The 18,269-nt window shown below is 42.5% G+C and overlaps 1 protein-coding gene across 3 annotated transcripts in view; it reads right to left on the reverse strand.

The window, feature by feature from the left end:
* Nucleotides 1-18,269, reverse strand: part of SCYL3 (SCY1 like pseudokinase 3) — a 387,880-nt gene that overhangs the window by 259,357 nt on the left and 110,254 nt on the right. For 2 of the 3 annotated variants that reach the window (XM_040407296.1, XM_040407294.1), the window contains exon 5: nt 13,530-13,610. The exons of the other annotated variant lie outside the window; for it this stretch is intronic. In XM_040407296.1, coding sequence (XP_040263230.1) covers nt 13,530-13,610 — 81 coding nt within the window. The remainder of the gene's footprint in view (nt 1-13,529; nt 13,611-18,269) is intronic. 3 annotated transcript variants of the gene reach the window in all.

Genomic DNA, 18,269 nt, shown 5'->3' on the forward strand with positions numbered 1-18,269 from the left:
CGCTCAAAATTGCTTAAATCACCTTTCTTTCCCATTCTGACATTCAGTTTGGAGTTCAGGAGATCGTCTTGACCAGGACCACCCCCCTAAATGCATTGAAGCAACTGCCACGTGATTGGTTGACTAGATAATTGCATTAATGAGAAATAGAACAGGTGTTCCTAATAATTCTTTAGGTGAGTGTGTGTATATATATATATATATATATATATATATATATATATATATATATATATATATATATATATATATACACACACACACACACACACTGCTCAAAAAAATAAAGGGAACACAAAAATAACACATCCTAGATCTGAATTAATTAAATATTCTTCTGAAATACTTTGTTCTTTACATAGTTGAATGTGCTGACAACAAAATCACACAAAAATAAAAAAAAATGGAAATCAAATTTTTCAACCCATGGAGGTCTGGATTTGGAGTCACACTCAAAATGAAAGTGAAAAAATACACTACAGGCTGATCCAACTTTAATGTAATGTCCTTAAAACAAGTCAAAATGAGGCTCAGTAGTGTGTGTGGCCTCCACGTGCCTGTATGACCTCCCTACAACGCCTGTGCATGTTCCTGATGAGGTGGCGGACGGTCTCCTGAGGGATCTCCTCCCAGACCTAGATTAAAGCATCTGCCAACTCCTGGACAGTCTGTGGTGAATCGTTGGTGGATAGAGCGAGACATGATGTCCCAGATGTGCTCAATTGGATTCAGGTCTGGGGAACGGGCGGGCCAGTCCAGAGCATCAATGCCTTCGTCTTGCAGGAACTGCTGACACACTCCAGCCACATGAGGTCTAGCATTGTCTTGCATTAGGAGGAACCCAGGGCCAACCGCACCAGCATATGGTCTCACAAGTGGTCTGAGGATCTCATCTCGGTACCTAATGGCAGTCAGGCTACCTCTGGCGAGCACATGGAGGGCTGTGCGGCCCTCCAAAGAAATGCCACCCCACACCATTACTGACCCAATGCCAAACCGGTCATGCTGGAGGATGTTGCAGGCAGCAGAACGTTCTCCACGGCATCTCCAGACTCTGTCACATGTGCTCAGTGTGAACCTGCTTTCATCTGTGAAGAGCACAGGGCGCCAGTGGCGAATTTGCCAATCTTGGTGTTCTCTGGCAAATGCCAAACGTCCTGCGCGGTGTTGGGCTGTAAGCACAACCCCCACCTGTGGACGTCGGGCCCTCATATCACCCTCATGGAGTCTGTTTCTGACCGTTTGAGCAGACACATGCACATTTGTGGCCTGCTGGAGGTCATTTTGCAGGGCTCTGGCAGTGCTCCTCCTGTTCCTCCTTGCACAAAGGCGGAGGTAGCGGTCCTGCTGCTGGGTTGTTGCCCTCCTACGGCCTCCTCCACGTCTCCTGATGTACTGGCCTGTCTCCTGGTAGCGCCTCCATGCTCTGGACACTACGCTGACAGACACAGCAAACCTTCTTGCCACAGCTCGCATTGATGTGCCATCCTGGATAAGCTGCACTACCTGAGCCACTTGTGTGGGTTGTAGACTCAGTCTCATGCTACCACTAGAGTGAAAGCACCGCCAGCATTCAAAAGTGACCAAAGCATCAGCCAGGAAGCATAGGAACTGAGAAGTGGTCTGTGATCACCACCTGCAGAACCACTCCTTTATTGGGGGTGTCTTGCTAATTGCCTATAATTTCCACCTGTTGTCTATCCCATTTGCACAACAGCATGTGAAATTGATTGTCACTTAGTGTTGCTTCCTAAGTGGACAGTTTGATTTCACAGAAGTGTGATTGACTTGGAGTTACATTGTGTTGTTTAAGTGTTCCCTTTATTTTTTTGAGCAGTATATATATATATATATATATATATATATATATATATATATATATATAAACACATCAATTCATGCCCGTCAATAGCCTTACATTAGAATCATTAGAGTTAGATATAAAAATAATATAATAATAAATGAATAATCTCAAAATGGAAAACTATACTTGAATAAATAAAATACTTATGGCAATCCGCTGATTAAATAAATGAATAATTGAAGGGCTTCTGTCACCCCCCAAAACTCATTTTTGGGCATAATAAAATCCTTATTGTACGACTATTCAATATATAGGTCTCTTACCTTGTTCTGTGGCTTCGTTTCATAAAAGAAAATCAAGCTTTTAAAATATGCAAATTACTTCACTACCAGCAAGTAGGGCGTCTACTTGCTGGTAGCCGCCCCCTCCTTCAGTTGATTGACAGGGCCAGCGAGCGCTCTCCTCCTCCGGCTGGCCCTGTCAGCATTTAAAATCTCGCGTCTGCGCCTTACGTGTCTTCCTTCGGCGCAGTCGCTCTGAGAGAAGGATGCTCTCTTCCTCAGCACTCCCTCAGTACGCCTGCGCCGATGACGTCACCTCTAAACCCGAAAGAGAAGACGTCATCGGCGTCATCCCAGCTACAATGCCCAAACTCCACTATAAGTCGATCACCAGTGTCAACAATACATCGCCTACAGTGCTACATAATTACAGTCTCCTGAGTATAGATGGGTTGAGGAGATCCCTCATTGTTACGAGGTCTATGGGATGGATAACATATGGGGAAGCTGCTACCGCAGTCTTGCCCAGGTGATGTCCCCTATATATGTGTCAAACGATGGTGCCTGACAGCGCTTAGATTTGGACACAGCGGACCAAAAAGTAACGATTTGTCTGTGGTGTGTATGCACAGTACATTGGTTAATGGTTGGCACAGGCCATGACGCGGTTACTTATGCGCCTGACCTGGCTTTACCTTCTCCAATATGGTGGATTATGCAGGAGTACTGTGCGCTTGTGAATTATCGCAAGGCTTTGTGAGGACACTGATGTGACGCGATTATCTAGCCATGCGCGTACTGTGTATTTCGGATGACGCAAATGCGTCCGGGTCTTGGCACATGCGCACTTGATCGCACACGTGTTGGTCCGTCGGATGACTTATTCAACGGGCGCACGCGCATCCAAGATTCTTAGACGCTGAATTTGGCAATGGAGTCACATCGGGTATTGGTAGGGTGTTTGATTGTATGCATGCATCCGTGTCCATAGTCATGTGACCTGACCACTCCCCATGATGAATGTGTGGTAATAGCTCCTTATTTTAACCAATTGTTTCCTGTGTCATTGCACAAGTGCACTTTATACACATGAATTTTGCATTTATTTATATAATGTATTATGATATGCAATTGTATCACGGCTCTATTTTATGTCCAAGCACTGTGTTCACCTGATATATAAATGTATACACATGTATCATTATTATTTTTTTAATTATCACCTGTACAGGCATGGGTTAATGCCAATTATGTTTGATGATGTCACTTCCTCACACTATAAGTATGTTCAGTTTGCTTTGTTACATTGCTTGAGAAAGGCTTCGTGTTGGAGCCGAAACGTCACATCAGCACTGAGTGAATAAACAGCTTTCTTATTTTCACCATACTGGAGTGCTGCTCTGTTTTTTACTGATATATAAAAAAAAATGGTAAAAATATGGCAGCACTAACCAAAAAAACCACAGGTGGGTGCTAGATCAAAGGGAAAAAGCTTACCGAAATGTATATTGGAAAAATAGATCAGCACTCCAAAGTAGCAGTAAAAAGTGGTATCTTTATTCACCCATAGGTGACGCGACGTTTCGGCTTCAACCTGAAGCCTTTCTCAAGCAAAGTGAACTTTCCAAAGTGAATATATATAGTGAGAGGAAGTGACATCACATCAAAAAAGGATGTTTACAAATGAACCAGCAATTAACCCATGCTGGCACGTGCAATAATAAATATATCAAAATATTACAATTGAATCAAAAAATCTTGTGTAACAAATTCCTATCATGTAAAAAAGAGCAATACAGTAAATGTCAATACATAATTGGTCCAAAATCAATGTGTACATAAAGTGCTACAAAATTACCAATGATTAAATGGTTAAAAACAATTATTCCAGTTCATTTGTGTGTGGAAAAAAACGGAACACATGATGGTGGGCGTAAGTGAAAGCACACGCCAAGGCAACCTACACAACCCCATTGTAGATCGACCGCTATACACGGCATCCCCGATCCTCCAGTGCTCATGCTCCAAGCGGCGCATCGTATAAGCATCATATAGCAGCGTCATAACGACCATGCGCAATACTCAGTATTCCTCCACAGTCGCCATCTTGGAAGAGGTAAAACGCAGGCAAAGCACAACTATAACATAGCGTCCCCACCTGTGTGAATACCATTCAAACCAAGGTGATACCATACTATTCAAACATTAAACACACTGTTGCTAATAGGATCACCTACGACAACAAAAGTTACCGTGAGGTACCAATTGTTGAAACATACACAGGGAACCATGTGCGGAAAGAGCAGAGCCACTAGCAATTCTGCACAGTGTGAACCCTGCACAAGGAATCTGCCCTTCACACACATGCACAAGGAATCTGAGCAGCCATATCATCGCAAAATAAAAGACACCTAATGAATAAGTCCGGGGTTGAAGTTGCGTTGATTGTGCATCACATCGTCCACCAATCATAGTCCCTGGTCCTTTACCACCACAATCTATATGTAGGAATAGAAAAGGAAAGAGAGAAAAGGTTATTATACATTAGGGCTGCACGATATATCGCAAAAATAATCGAATCGCGATAATCGGCAAATGCGTCCTCCCCCATAACAGCGTCCTCCGCAGATCCCCCACATAACAGCGTCCTCCGCAGATCCCCCACATAACAGCGTCCTCCGCAGATCCCCCACATAACAGCGTCCTCCGCAGATCCCCCACATAACAGCGTCCTCCGCAGATCCCCCACATAACAGCGTCCTCCGCAGATCCCCCACATAACAGCGTCCTCCGCAGATCCCCCACATAACAGCGTCCTCCGCAGATCCCCCACATAACAGCGTCCTCCGCAGATCCCCCACATAACAGCGTCCTCCGCAGATCCCCCACATAACAGCGTCCTCCGCAGATCCCCCACATAACAGCGTCCTCCGCAGATCCCCCACATAACAGCGTCCTCCGCAGATCCCCCACATAACAGCGTCCTCCGCAGATCCCCCACATAACAGCGTCCTCCGCAGATCCCCCACATAACAGCGTCCTCCGCAGATCCCCCACATAACAGCGTCCTCCGCAGATCCCCCACATAACAGCGTCCTCCGCAGATCCCCCACATAACAGCGTCCTCCGCAGATCCCCCACATAACAGCGTCCTCCGCAGATCCCCCACATAACAGCGTCCTCCGCAGATCCCCCACATAACAGCGTCCTCCGCAGATCCCCCACATAACAGCGTCCTCCGCAGATCCCCCACATAACAGCGTCCTCCGCAGATCCCCCACATAACAGCGTCCTCCGCAGATCCCCCACATAACAGCGTCCTCCGCAGATCCCCCACATAACAGCGTCCTCCGCAGATCCCCCACATAACAGCGTCCTCCGCAGATCCCCCACATAACAGCGTCCTCCGCAGATCCCCCACATAACAGCGTCCTCCGCAGATCCCCCACATAACAGCGTCCTCCGCAGATCCCCCACATAACAGCGTCCTCCGCAGATCCCCCACATAACAGCGTCCTCCGCAGATCCCCCACATAACAGCGTCCTCCGCAGATCCCCCACATAACAGCGTCCTCCGCAGATCCCCCACATAACAGCGTCCTCCGCAGATCCCCCACATAACAGCGTCCTCCGCAGGTCCCTCATAACAGCTTCATCCACAGATCTACACCTCCACAGATCCCCCACATAACAGCGTCCTCCACAGATCTCCCACATAACAGCGTCCTCCACAGATCTCCCACATAACAGCGTCCTCCACAGATCTCCCACATAACAGCGTCCTCCACAGATCCCCCATAACAGCTTCCTCCACAGATCCCCCATAACAGCTTCATCCACAGATCCCCCATAACAGCTTCATCCACAGATCTACACCTCCACAGATCCCCCACATAACAGCGTCATCCACAGATCCCCCACATAACAGCTCCATCCACAGATCCCCCATAACTATGTCATACCCAGCCGCGTCAGCGGCTCATATGGGAAAATCCAAGCAAATAGACCTCTAGCACAAGTCCCTTAAAATATCGCATTGCATACAGTTATCACAATTTTTATGGCCCTAATCGCACAAAATTCCCATATCGTGCAGCCCTATTATACATATATCCTGCAAATATTGTAATACAATACAGGGAGTGCAGAATTATTAGGCAAATGAGTATTTTGACCACATCATCCTCTTTATGCATGTTGCCTTACTCCAAGCTGTATAGGCTCGAAAGCCTACTACCAATTAAGCATATTAGGTGATGTGCATCTCTGTAATGAGAAGGGGTGTGGTCTAATGACATCAACACCCTATATTAGGTGTGCATAATTATTAGGCAACTTCCTTTCTTTTGGCAAAATGGGTCAAAAGAAGGACTTGACAGGCTCAGAAAAGTCAAAAATAGTGAGATATCTTGCAGAGGGATGCAGCACTGCAAAGCTTCTGAAGCGTGATCATCGAACAACAGGGTGGAAAAAATCAAAGATTTTAAAAAAAAAAAAAAAAAAAAAACGGATTTTTTTGATTTAAATCGGATTTTTTTTTATTTAAAATGCTTTTTGAGGAAAATATACTACCATCCAAAGGTTATTCCATCATGAAATAAAGATTAGTTTTTTAATTATGTAGAATAAGGCTGTACGTAGACTCCCATATTGTTGAATGGATTAGGCAGTGGCTGAGGGACAGACAACAGAGGGTTGTAGTCAATGGAGTATATTCAGACCATGGTCTTGTTACCAGTGGGGTACCTCAGGGATCTGTTCTGGGACCCATATTGTTTAATATCTTTATCAGCGAAATTGCAGAAGGCCTCGATGGTAAGGTGTGTCTTTTTGCTGATGACACAAAGATTTGTAACAGGGTTGATGTTCCTGGAGGGATACACCAAATGGAAAAGGATTTAGGAAAACTAAAATCTTAAAATAAGATAAAAACAAATATACATACAAAATCTGGCAACTAAAATTTAATGTTGATAAGTGCAAGATAATGCACCTGGGGCGTAAAAACCCAAGAGCAGAATATAAAATCAGTGATATAGTCCTAACCTCAGTATCTGAGGAAAGGAATTTAGGGGTCATTATTTCAGAAGACTTAAAAGGTAGGCAGACAATGTCATAGAGCAGCAGGAAATGCTAGCAGACTGCTTGGGTGTATAGGGAGAGGCATTACCAGTAGAAAGAGGGAGGCGCTCATGCCGCTCTACAGAGCACTAGTGAGACCTCATTTGGAGTATTGTGCTCAGTACTGGAGACCATATCTCCAGAAGGATATTGATACTTTGGAGAGAGTTCAGAGAAGAGCTACTAAACTAGTACATGGATTGCAGGATAACACTTACCAGGAAAGATTAAAGGACCTTAACATGTATAGCTTGGAAGAAAGACGAGACAGAGGGGATATGATAGAAACTTTTAAATACATAAAGGGAATCAACAAGGTAAAAAAGGAGAGAATATTTAAAAGAAGAAAAACTGCTACAAGAGGACAGTTTTAAATTAGAGGGGCAAAGGTTTAAAAGTAATATCAGGAAGTATTACTTTACTGAGAGAGTAGTGGATGCATGGAATAACCTTACTGCAGAAGTGGTAGCTGCAAATACAGTGGAGGAGTTTAAGCATGCATGGGATAGGCATAAGGCCATCCTTCATATAAGATAGGGCCAGGGGCTATTCATAGTATTCAGTATATTGGGCAGACTAGATGGGCCAAATGGTTCTTATCTGCTGACACATTCTAGGTTTCTAGGTTTCTATATGTGTAATTTTTTTGGTAAAAAAATTCCATTAATCCATTCACAATGTCATGCTCTTCCAGAGGTTTTTGTAAGATTATTGGGCAGTTTCTCTGCCTACAAGATATTATCACAGATGCTTGGTTTACTTTTGCAGTTCTCAAAACTGAATTTGACTCAGCAGAGATCACATGCCTCTTCTTCACAGCAAAAATGTTATAACATGAACAGAGTTGAGAAAAATACCTTAATCCTAACTTCTACAAACCTATGAATGCAGAATCAACCTAATCAAACTAATATGAAAAGTTGTTTAAATCTTCATCTACTCGCATATTATAAGTTATACCAGCAAGAATTAGTCTTTATGTAGAAAACTATGATTTAAATCAAGCCTTACTGACTAGTGATTTAAATCAAATCCACCCTGTCGAACAATCAAGCGTTTCATTCAAAATAGTCAACAGGGTCGCAAGAAGCGTGTGGAAAAACCAAGGCGCAAAATAACTGCCCATGAACTGAGAAAAGTCAAGCGTGCAGCTGCCAAGATGCCAATTGCCACCAGTTTGGCCATATTTCAGAGCTGCAACATCACTGGAGTGCCCAAAAGCACAAGGTTTGCAATACTCAGAGACATGGCCAAGGTAAGAAAGGCTGAAAGACGACCACCACTGAACAAGACACACAAGCTGAAACGTCAAGACTGGGCCAAGAAATATCTCAAGACTGATTTTTCTAAGGTTTTATGGACTGATGAAATGAGAGTGAGTCTTGATGGGCCCGTGGCTGGATTGGTAAAGGGCAGAGAGCTCCAGTCCGACTCAGACGCCAGCAAGGTGGAGGTGGAGTACTGGTTTGGGCTGGTATCATCAAAGATGAGCTTGTGGGGCCTTTTCGGGTTGAGGATGGAGTCAAGCTCAACTCCCAGTCCTACTGCCAGTTTCTGGAAGACACCTTCTTCAAGCAGTGGTACAGGAAGAAGTCTGCATCCTTCAAGAAAAACATGATTTTCATGCAGGACAATGCTCCATCACACGCGTCCAAGTACTCCACAGCGTGGCTGGCAAGAAAGGGTATAAAAGAAGAAAATCTAATGACATGGCCTCCTTGTTCACCTGATCTGAACCCCATTGAGAACCTGTGGTCCATCATCAAATGTGAGATTTACAAGGAGGGAAAACAGTACACCTCTCTGAACAGTGTCTGGGAGGCTGTGGTTGCTGCTGCACGCAATGTTGATGGTGAACAGATCAAAACACTGACAGAATCCATGAATGGCAGGCTTTTGAGTGTCCTTGCAAAGAAAAGTGGCTATATTGGTCACTGATTTGTTTTTGAATGTCACAAATGTATATTTGTGAATGTTGAGATGTTATATTGGTTTCACTGGTAAAAATAAATAATTGAAATGGGTATATATTTGGTTTTTTGTTAAGTTGCCTAATAATTATGCACAGTAATAGTCACCTGCACACACAGATATCCCCCTAAAATAGCTAAAACTAAAAACAAACTAAAAACTACTTCCAAAGATATTCAGCTTTGATATTAATGAGTTTTTTGGGTTCATTGAGAACATGGTTGTTGTTCAATAATAAAATTAATCCTCAAAAATACAACTTGCCTAATAATTCTGCACTCCCTGTAAGGTGTATACATATAAATGGCCCACCCTGTACAATGTGTCACGAGAAAATCTCAGAATGGCTTGGATAAGTAAGTGTTCCAAAGTTATTACCACATCAAGTGACATTTGTCAGATTTGCAAAAAATGTCCTGGGCAGGAGGGTGAAAACTGGCCCGGGGTAGAAGGGGTTAAAGAAGATCTGTATTCATATTTCATTATACAAACTGCATGAATTGAACTGATGAGGTGTACTTCCTTAGAAAATCCATGTCAGAATGACTGTATAATCCCTTTTTGAAAGTTTTCCCGTCTTATTAAAATTAACATTTTATGTGCCCAACTAGAAGATTACCTGACAGTTTTTGACAGAAAGCACATAAGTCTGCTATATTCACAAGCTATACTTAAAGGGTTTCTATCACTTTGTATCACATAATTAGCTGTCAGACACTAGCGATCTGCTAGTGTCTGCTCTGGCCAACCATCCTACTATAATCGCTTGTGGGGCAGCGGTTTTGCTAAAAAACGAACTTTTCTAAATATGCTAATGAGCCTCTAGGTGCTATGTGGGCGTCATTAGCACCTAGAGGCTCCGTCTACCTTAATAAACAGCCGCCGCCCAGCGCGTCCCTCCAGCCCGCCCATGTCCTCCTCCGTGTGACGCACGTGTAGGGCAGTTCTGTATTCACTAGACACACCTACCCACACTGTAAAACCACCACCACCAACAGTGGCTGATGCATAGCACTCTTGTTGACGTCTCCAACATTGTTGGCGGCCATCATTTCTACTCAGCATGAATCAACATTTATCAGTGAACAGCACTGAGGCCACTGGTCCCTCATCCAGTGCAGATGCTGCCTGGCCCATGCAAGACGATGACGCCTGTGGTCAGGTATACTTGCAGGTCATCTAACACACAGACAACTGATGTAAACAGTTGCGAATGGTCTGGCGTGACACTTGGGTGCCTCTCACTTCCCTTAAATGTGCCTGGGGTTGTGTGGCATTCATCATCTAGTTCCGCAGGGCATTGTTCACAATGAAGTGGTCATAAGTGTGGGATGTGGCCAAAGGACATCCACTTCTATGCCTTTTTGTGACCCTTCCAGTCTCTCTGTTGCAACCTGCTGATGACACTCTAATCTCAGTGGCCACTTCCATCTGAGAACATTCTGCTTAAACCCTCACAATGGTGAGGTACTGTTGATCAATCGTTAGGTTTCATGATGTCAAAATGTAAACAGCATGATGAGGAGGACTGTTTAACGCCTTCTACCCCGGGCCAGTTTTCACCCTGCTGCCCAGGCCATTTTTTGCAAATCTAACATGTGTCACTTTATGTGGTAATAACTTTGGAACACTTAACTTATCCAAGCCATTCTGATATTGTTTTATCATGACACATTGTGCTTCATGACAGTCATAAATTTGAGTCAATATATTTCAACTTTATTTATGAAAAAAAATATCCTAAATTTACTAAAAATTTTGATACCTCATAAAAGAATGTATTACTTAACATTCCCCATATGTCTACTTTATGTTGTAGATGTAATTGTATTTTATAGGACGTTAGAAGGCTTAGAATTTTAGAAGCAATTCTTAAAATTAAGAAAACTTCCAAAACCCACTTTTTAAAAAGGACCAGTTCAGTGAAGTCACTTTTTAATTTTTTTTAACAAATTTTATTGACATTCCAATATTATCCAACAATTTGAAAAAAGAAAACATATCATTATCAACATCTTTTTCACCCTGATTCCCCTCCCAAGTCCCCCCCCCCCTCATCTGCGATGTGTCCTCCCTTCACCACCACCCCTCCATAACCAGACCGAGGAGTAGTGGGGAGGGATGGAGAGCGGGGGAAAGCTCTAAGAGTTCCAGTCTCCCCAAATTTCACTCGGTATTTCTCTGCTTATAAAGATATTTTTTTTTATATTGCAGACAGCGCACCTTGGCAAGCTTGCCCAGCACCCAACATTCCGCAGTGAAAGGGATCCGCACATTCAATTTTCCCTCAATATATTTATGGATAGCCACCCAATATTGTTTCAGCTCTGGACAGAACCAAAACATATGCAAATAGTCCGCTTCGGGAGCATCACACCTAGGGCAATTAGAATTCTTCCTGATACAACATCTATTGAGCCAAAGAGGTGTGACATAAAGTCTATGTAGAATATTGAACTGTACCAAAACGTGATTAAAATTATGTGAAACTAATTTTAAAATCAGCGTTACCTTCACCTGGTCATCAGGATTAATTATTGGGCATTCCTTTTGCCAAGCCGTCTGACCCAAGGAGGAGGTATCTCCAAATCGTGCTATAAGTAATTTTTTATAAAGTTGAGAAATCTTCATCTTTTGACCCAAATTCCCTATCTAATCATTAAATTGTGTAGAAGTGTGTATTTCAAGTCTATTTTTTTTTTTACTCCTGGAAAGTGCCGATCTTAATTGTAAATACCGAAACCATAATAATTTCTGTGATTTTGTTCGTGATAATTCTGTAAATGAAACAATATCTCCATTGATTACTACCTGTGTGACATATAAAATATTACTTTTATGCCAATATTGATCCCTACCTAATTCATCTAAAGTTTGTAAGTGCTGATTATATCACAAAGGAGTGCATTCCAGAGAACCCCTCACCAAAGTCTAATAGAGTGCCATGACTTCATAAAAAGATTCCTAGCAGATCTAAATTCCTTATCGGAGTCGGTCAATTGATCAGACTCCAATAAAAAGTTAAAAAAGTTATCATATGGGGATCCATTAACTAAATACCTACAGAGTGGACTATCCTTCGACTCACAGAAAAAACAAAACTGTGCAGCTAAAAAATAGCCCTTGAAACAAGGGAGATTAAGTCCTCCCATCTCCAACGGTTTATACCAAAGCTCTAGCTTAAGTCTTACACATTTCCTCCCCCAAAGTAAATCATTAATAATTATTTTGATTAACTTAAAAAACCTATCTGCAATCCAAACTGGAGAGTTCCTGAATACATAGAGTAACTGGGGAAGAATCACCATCTTAACTAGAGATAGCCTATCAGCCTTCGAAAAAGGTAAGCGGAGCCATGTTGTTATTTTTGATCTTAGCTTATTTAATCAATGGAATTAAATTGAGCGGAATAAAATCTTCCACCCTAGGCGAGACTATAATACCCAGGTACTCAAAGGACTCAGATTTTCACGATGTTCAAAGAGCTCTCATTCGAGAATGTAAATTCATCTAAGGGCATATTTATACTATCTAATGGAATAAGCGTAGTTTAATCCCAATTTACGACCAGACCTGAAACTTCCCCAAAGGAATTTATCATTTGGATAATATTTAACATTGTGTCTGTTGGACGTAAAATAGAATATCATCCGCATATAGAGAGATACGATCTTCCGTTCCCAATACCCCAAATCCTAGAATCCTCGAGTCTTGTCTAACCCTAGCAGCCATTGGCTCAATGTAGATGTCAAATAAAAGAGGGGAGTGTGGAAATCCCTGGCGAGTGCCTCTAGTCATAGGGAAACTTCTTGTAAAGTGACCATTTATATTATTAAGTCTTGCGGTGGGAGATCTATAGAGAAGTTTAATCATGTTAATAAAACTAAAGCCAAAACCCATCCTATGAAGCACTCTCCATAAGAATCCCCACTCAACTCTATGAAAGGCCTTAGACGCATCTATGGACAGAATAGATCTTGAGGGCCGTCCAGACGTCTGTAAATTAGAAAAAAAGACTGTGTAGATTATGGTGGGTCCCTTTATTAGGAATAAAGCAGTTTTGGTCTGGCTGTATAATTGATGTCATAACACTAGATAACCTCATAGCTAGGATTTTAGAGAAAAGTTTAGCGTCTGTATTAAGGAGGCAAATAGGTCTATACGACCCCAGTTTATTAGGGTCTTTACCATTCTTTAATATTACTGTAATCACAGCCTCATTGTCATTGTTTCTGGGCGGGCTCTGTCCTTTATTGAATCAGAGAGTGTTCTCCACAGATGCGGAAGAATAACCTCCTTGTATTTACGATAAAACTCATACAGGAGTCCATGCAATCCTGGGGAGGAATTACCTGAACAGGCCTTGATTGCATCCTCTATCTCTTGAGGACACAGATCCTTCTCCAGACGTTTTTTTTGACTGTCTGTGAGAACTGGAAGGGAAATGGAATCCAAGTATGAGTTAATCGCAGCCTCAGAGAACGCTCTCTGATTTTATAATTCACAAAAATACTCTATGAATATTTCTATTATTCCCTCCTGACTAGAGTGCCATCAGGCATGGAGATGCTACGAATCGCTTTCTTTGGATCCTGGCTAGCCATTACCCTAGCCAGCATCTTCCCAGGGCGACCTGCCTCGGAGAAATACAGTGGGATGCGAAAGTTTGGGCAACCTGGTTAATCGTCATGATTTTCCTGTATAAATCGTTGGTTGTTACGATAAAAAATGTCAGTTAAATATATCATATAGGAGACACACACAGTGATATTTGAGAAGTGAAATGAAGTTTATTGGATTTACAGAAAGTGTGCTATAATTGTTTAAACAAAATTAGGCAGGTGCATAAATTTTGGCACTGTTGTCATTTTATTGATTCCAAAACCTTTAGAACTAATTATTGGAACTCAAATTGGCTTGGTAAGCTCAGTGACCCCTGACCTACATACACAGGTGAATGCAATTATGAGAGAGTATTTAAGGGGGTCAATTGTAAGTTTCCCTCCTCTTAAATTTTCTCTGAAGAGTAGCAACATGGGGGTCTCAAAACAACTCTCAATTATTAATAGCCAATGGGGGTTCAATCTAAATGGGGGTTTCATTCTAAAGTCGTTCCTGACCATAAATAGCTCTATTAAGAAAGGGACATGATCTGAGACGGATCTGGCCTCATATTTCATCCGTTTAACCACCTCATCCCCCCTAGCTTAAACACCCTTAATGACCAGGCCACTTTTTACACTTCTGACCTACACTACTTTCACCGTTTATTGCTCGGTCATGCAACTTACCACCCAAATTAATTTTACCTCCTTTTCTTCTCACTAATAGAGCTTTCATTTGGTGGTATTTCATTGCTGCTGACATTTTTACTTTTTTTTGTTATTAATCGAAATTTAACGATTTTTTTGCAAAAAAAAATGACATTTTTCACTTTCAGTTGTAAAATTTTGCAAAAAAAAAATGACATCCATATATACATTTTTCTCAAAATTTATTGTTCTACATGTCCTTCATAAAAAAAAAAAATATGCTTGGGTAAAAAAAAAAAATGGTTGGGTAAAAAAAAAAATGGTTTGGGTAAAAGTTATAGCGTTTACAAACTATGGTATAAAAATGTGAATTTCCGCTTTTTGAAGCAGCCTGACTTTCTAAGCACCTGTCATGTTTCCTGAGGTTCTACAATGCCCAGACAGAAGAAAAACCCCACAAATGACCCCATTTCGGAAAGTAGACACCCTAAGGTATTCGCTGATGGGCATAGTGAGTTCATCAAACTTTTTATTTTTTGTCACAAGTTGGTGGAAAATGATGATTTATTTTTTTTTTTTCTTACAAAGTCTCATATTCCACTAACTTGTGACAAAAAACAAAAACTTCCATGAACTCACTATGCCCATCACGAAATACCTTGGGGTGTCTTCTTTCCAAAATGGGGTCACTTGTGGGGTAGTTATACTGCCCTGGCATTTTAGGGGCCCAAATGCGTGCGAAGTAGTTTGAAATCAAAATCTGTAAAAAATGGCCGGTGAAATCCGAAAGGTGCTCTTTGGAATGTGGGCCCCTTTGCCCACCTAGGCTGCAAAAAAGTGTCACACATCTGGTATTGCCGTACTCAGGAGAAGTTGGGCAATGTGTTTTGGGGTGTCATTTTACATATACCCATGCTGGGTGAGATAAATATCTCGGTCAAATGCCAACTTTGTATAAAAAAAAAGTTGTCTTTTGCCAAGATATTTCTCTCACCCAGCATGGGTATATGTAAAAAGTGTGACACTTTTTTTGCAGCCTAGGTGGGCAAAGGGGCCCACATTCCAAAGAGCATCTTTCGGATTTCACTGGCCATTTTTTACAGATTTTGATTTCAAACCACTTCTCACGCATTCGGCCCCTAAAATGCCAGGGCAGTATAACTACCCCACAAGTGACCCCATTTTGGAAAGAAGACACCACAAGGTATTTTGTGATGGGCATAGTGAGTTAATGGAAGTTTTTATTTTTTGTCACAAGTTAGTGGAATATGAGACTTTGTAAGAGAAAAAAATAAATAAAAAATCATCATCATTTTCCGCTAACTTGTGACAAAAAATAAAAAATTCTAGGAACTCGCCATGCCCCTCACGGAATACCTTGGGGTGTCTTCTTTCTAAAATGGGGTCACTTGTGGGGTAGTTATACTGCCCTGGCATTCTAGGGGCCCTAATGTGTGGTAAGTAGGTAAATGACCTGTGAAATCCAAAAGGTGCTCTTTGGAATGTGGGCCCCTTTGCCCACCTAGGCTGCAAAAAAGTGTCATACATGTGGTATCGCCGTATTCAGGAGAAGTTGGGCAATGTGTTTTGGGGTGTCTTTTTACATATACTCATGCTGGGTGAGAGAAATATCTCGGCAAAAGAAAACTTTTCCCATTTTTTATACAAAGTTGGCATTTGACCAAGATATTTATCTCACCCAGCATGGGTATATGTAAAATGACACCCCAAAACACATTGCCCAACTTCTCCCGAGTACGGCAATACCAGATGTGTGACACTTTTTTGCAGCCTAGATGCGCAAAGGGGCCCACATTCCTTTTATGAGGGCATTTTTAGACATTTGGATCCCAGACTTCTTCTCACGCTTTAGGGCCCCTAAAATGCCAGGGCAGTATAAATACCCCACATGTGACCCCATTTTGGAAAGAAGACACCCCAAGGTATTCAATTAGGGGCATGGCGAGTTCATAGAAATTATTTTTTTTTGCCACAAGTTAGCGGAAATTGTTTTTTGTTTTTTTTTCTCACAAAGTCTCCATTTCCGCTAACTTGGGACAAAAATTTCAATCTTTCATGGACTCAATATGCCCCTCAGCGAATACCTTGGGGTGTCTTCTTTCCGAAATGGGGTCACATGTGGGGTATTTATACTGCCCTGGCATTCTAGGGGCCCTAAAGCGTGAGAAGAAGTCTGGAATATAAATGTCTAAATATTTTTATGCATTTGGATTCCGTGAGGGGTATGGGGAGTTCATGTGAGATTTTATTTTTTGACACAAGTTAGTGGAATATGAGACTTTGTAAGAAATAAAAAAATAATAATTCCGCTAACTTGGGCCAAAAAAAATCTGAATGGAGCCTTACAGGGGGGTGATCAATGACAGGGGGGTGATCAATGACAGGGCGGTGATCAGGGAGTCTATATGGGGTGATCACCCCCCTGTCATTGATCACCCCCCTATAAGGCTCCATTCAGATGTCCGTATGTGTTTTGCGGATCCAATCCATGTATCAGTGGATCCGTAAAAATCATACGGACGTCTGAATGGAGCCTTACAGGGGGGTGATCAATGACAGGGGGGTGATCAGGGAGTCTATATGGGGTGATCACCCCCCTGTCATTGATCACCCCCCTATAAGGCTCCATTCAGATGTCCGTATGTGTTTTGCGGATCCAATCCATGTATCAGTGGATCCGTAAAAATCATACGGACGTCTGAATGGAGCCTTACAGGGGGGTGATCAATGACAGGGGGGTGATCAGGGAGTCTATATGGGGTGATCAGGGGTTAATAAGTGACAGGGGGGGTGTAGTGTAGTGTGGTGCTTGGTGCTACTTATTACTGAGCTACCCGTGTCCTCTGGTGGTCGATCCAAACAAAAGGGACCACCAGAGGACCAGGTAGCAGGTATATTAGACGCTGTTATCAAAACAGCGTCTAATATACCTGTTAGGGGTTCAAAAAATCGCATCTCCAGCCTGCCAGCGAACGATCGCCGCTGGCAGGCTGGAGATCCACTCGCTTACCTTCCGATCCTGTGAACGCGCGCCTGTGTGTGCGCGTTCACAGGAAATCTCGCGTCTCGCGAGATGACGCATATATGCGTGACTGTGCGCAGGGCTGCCACCTCCGGAACGCGATCCTGCATTAGGCGGTCCGGAGGCGGTTAATACAGTTTAAATAACCTTTGTTTATCAGGGCCAGATCAATTCTAGACATAGAGCTTCCAGATTTACTAACACAGGAATAAGCTCTTTTTCCTTTGGATAGGCATTCCCAAACATCCACGAGGCCCATCTCTTGGCAAAACTGTGCCAAGGGGGACCCCTGGGCCGGGGAATACCTATTCCCTCCCATAGAGATCCTATGAAGTCACTTTGTGGGGCTTTAGGTATTCCACAAGAATGAAAGGAAAATAGAGATGAAGTTTCTAAATTTCACTTTTTTTTTTTATTGAAACATTTTATAATATTAAAAAGTTTTACAATTAAAATAAAGTGCAAATGGCGGTTATGGCCAGTTTCACACCATAATTAGAGACATCCATCAGGCTGCTCTGACAGAGCTCCCCAGATCCGACACAGCCGGAAAGTGCCGCCTGCCCACGGAACTCATTGACTAATGGGAACCAGCAGAGATTTGGCCGCTCCCCAACATTCAGTCGGACAAAAGTTTCTGCACGCCACAGTTTTTGTCTAGCCAAATCCCGGCACATATGGAGTCCAGCAGATAGAACCATCCAGCCACGCCAGACCCGGAGAACTTTGACAGGTTCAACTCATTATCGCAGTTGAGGTTAGTCAGCTAGGTATAACAAGGAAAAGAAAGAAAAAAG

This window comes from Bufo bufo, chromosome 9, assembly GCF_905171765.1.
Source record: "Bufo bufo chromosome 9, aBufBuf1.1, whole genome shotgun sequence".
Classification (NCBI taxonomy): Eukaryota; Metazoa; Chordata; class Amphibia; order Anura; family Bufonidae; genus Bufo; species Bufo bufo.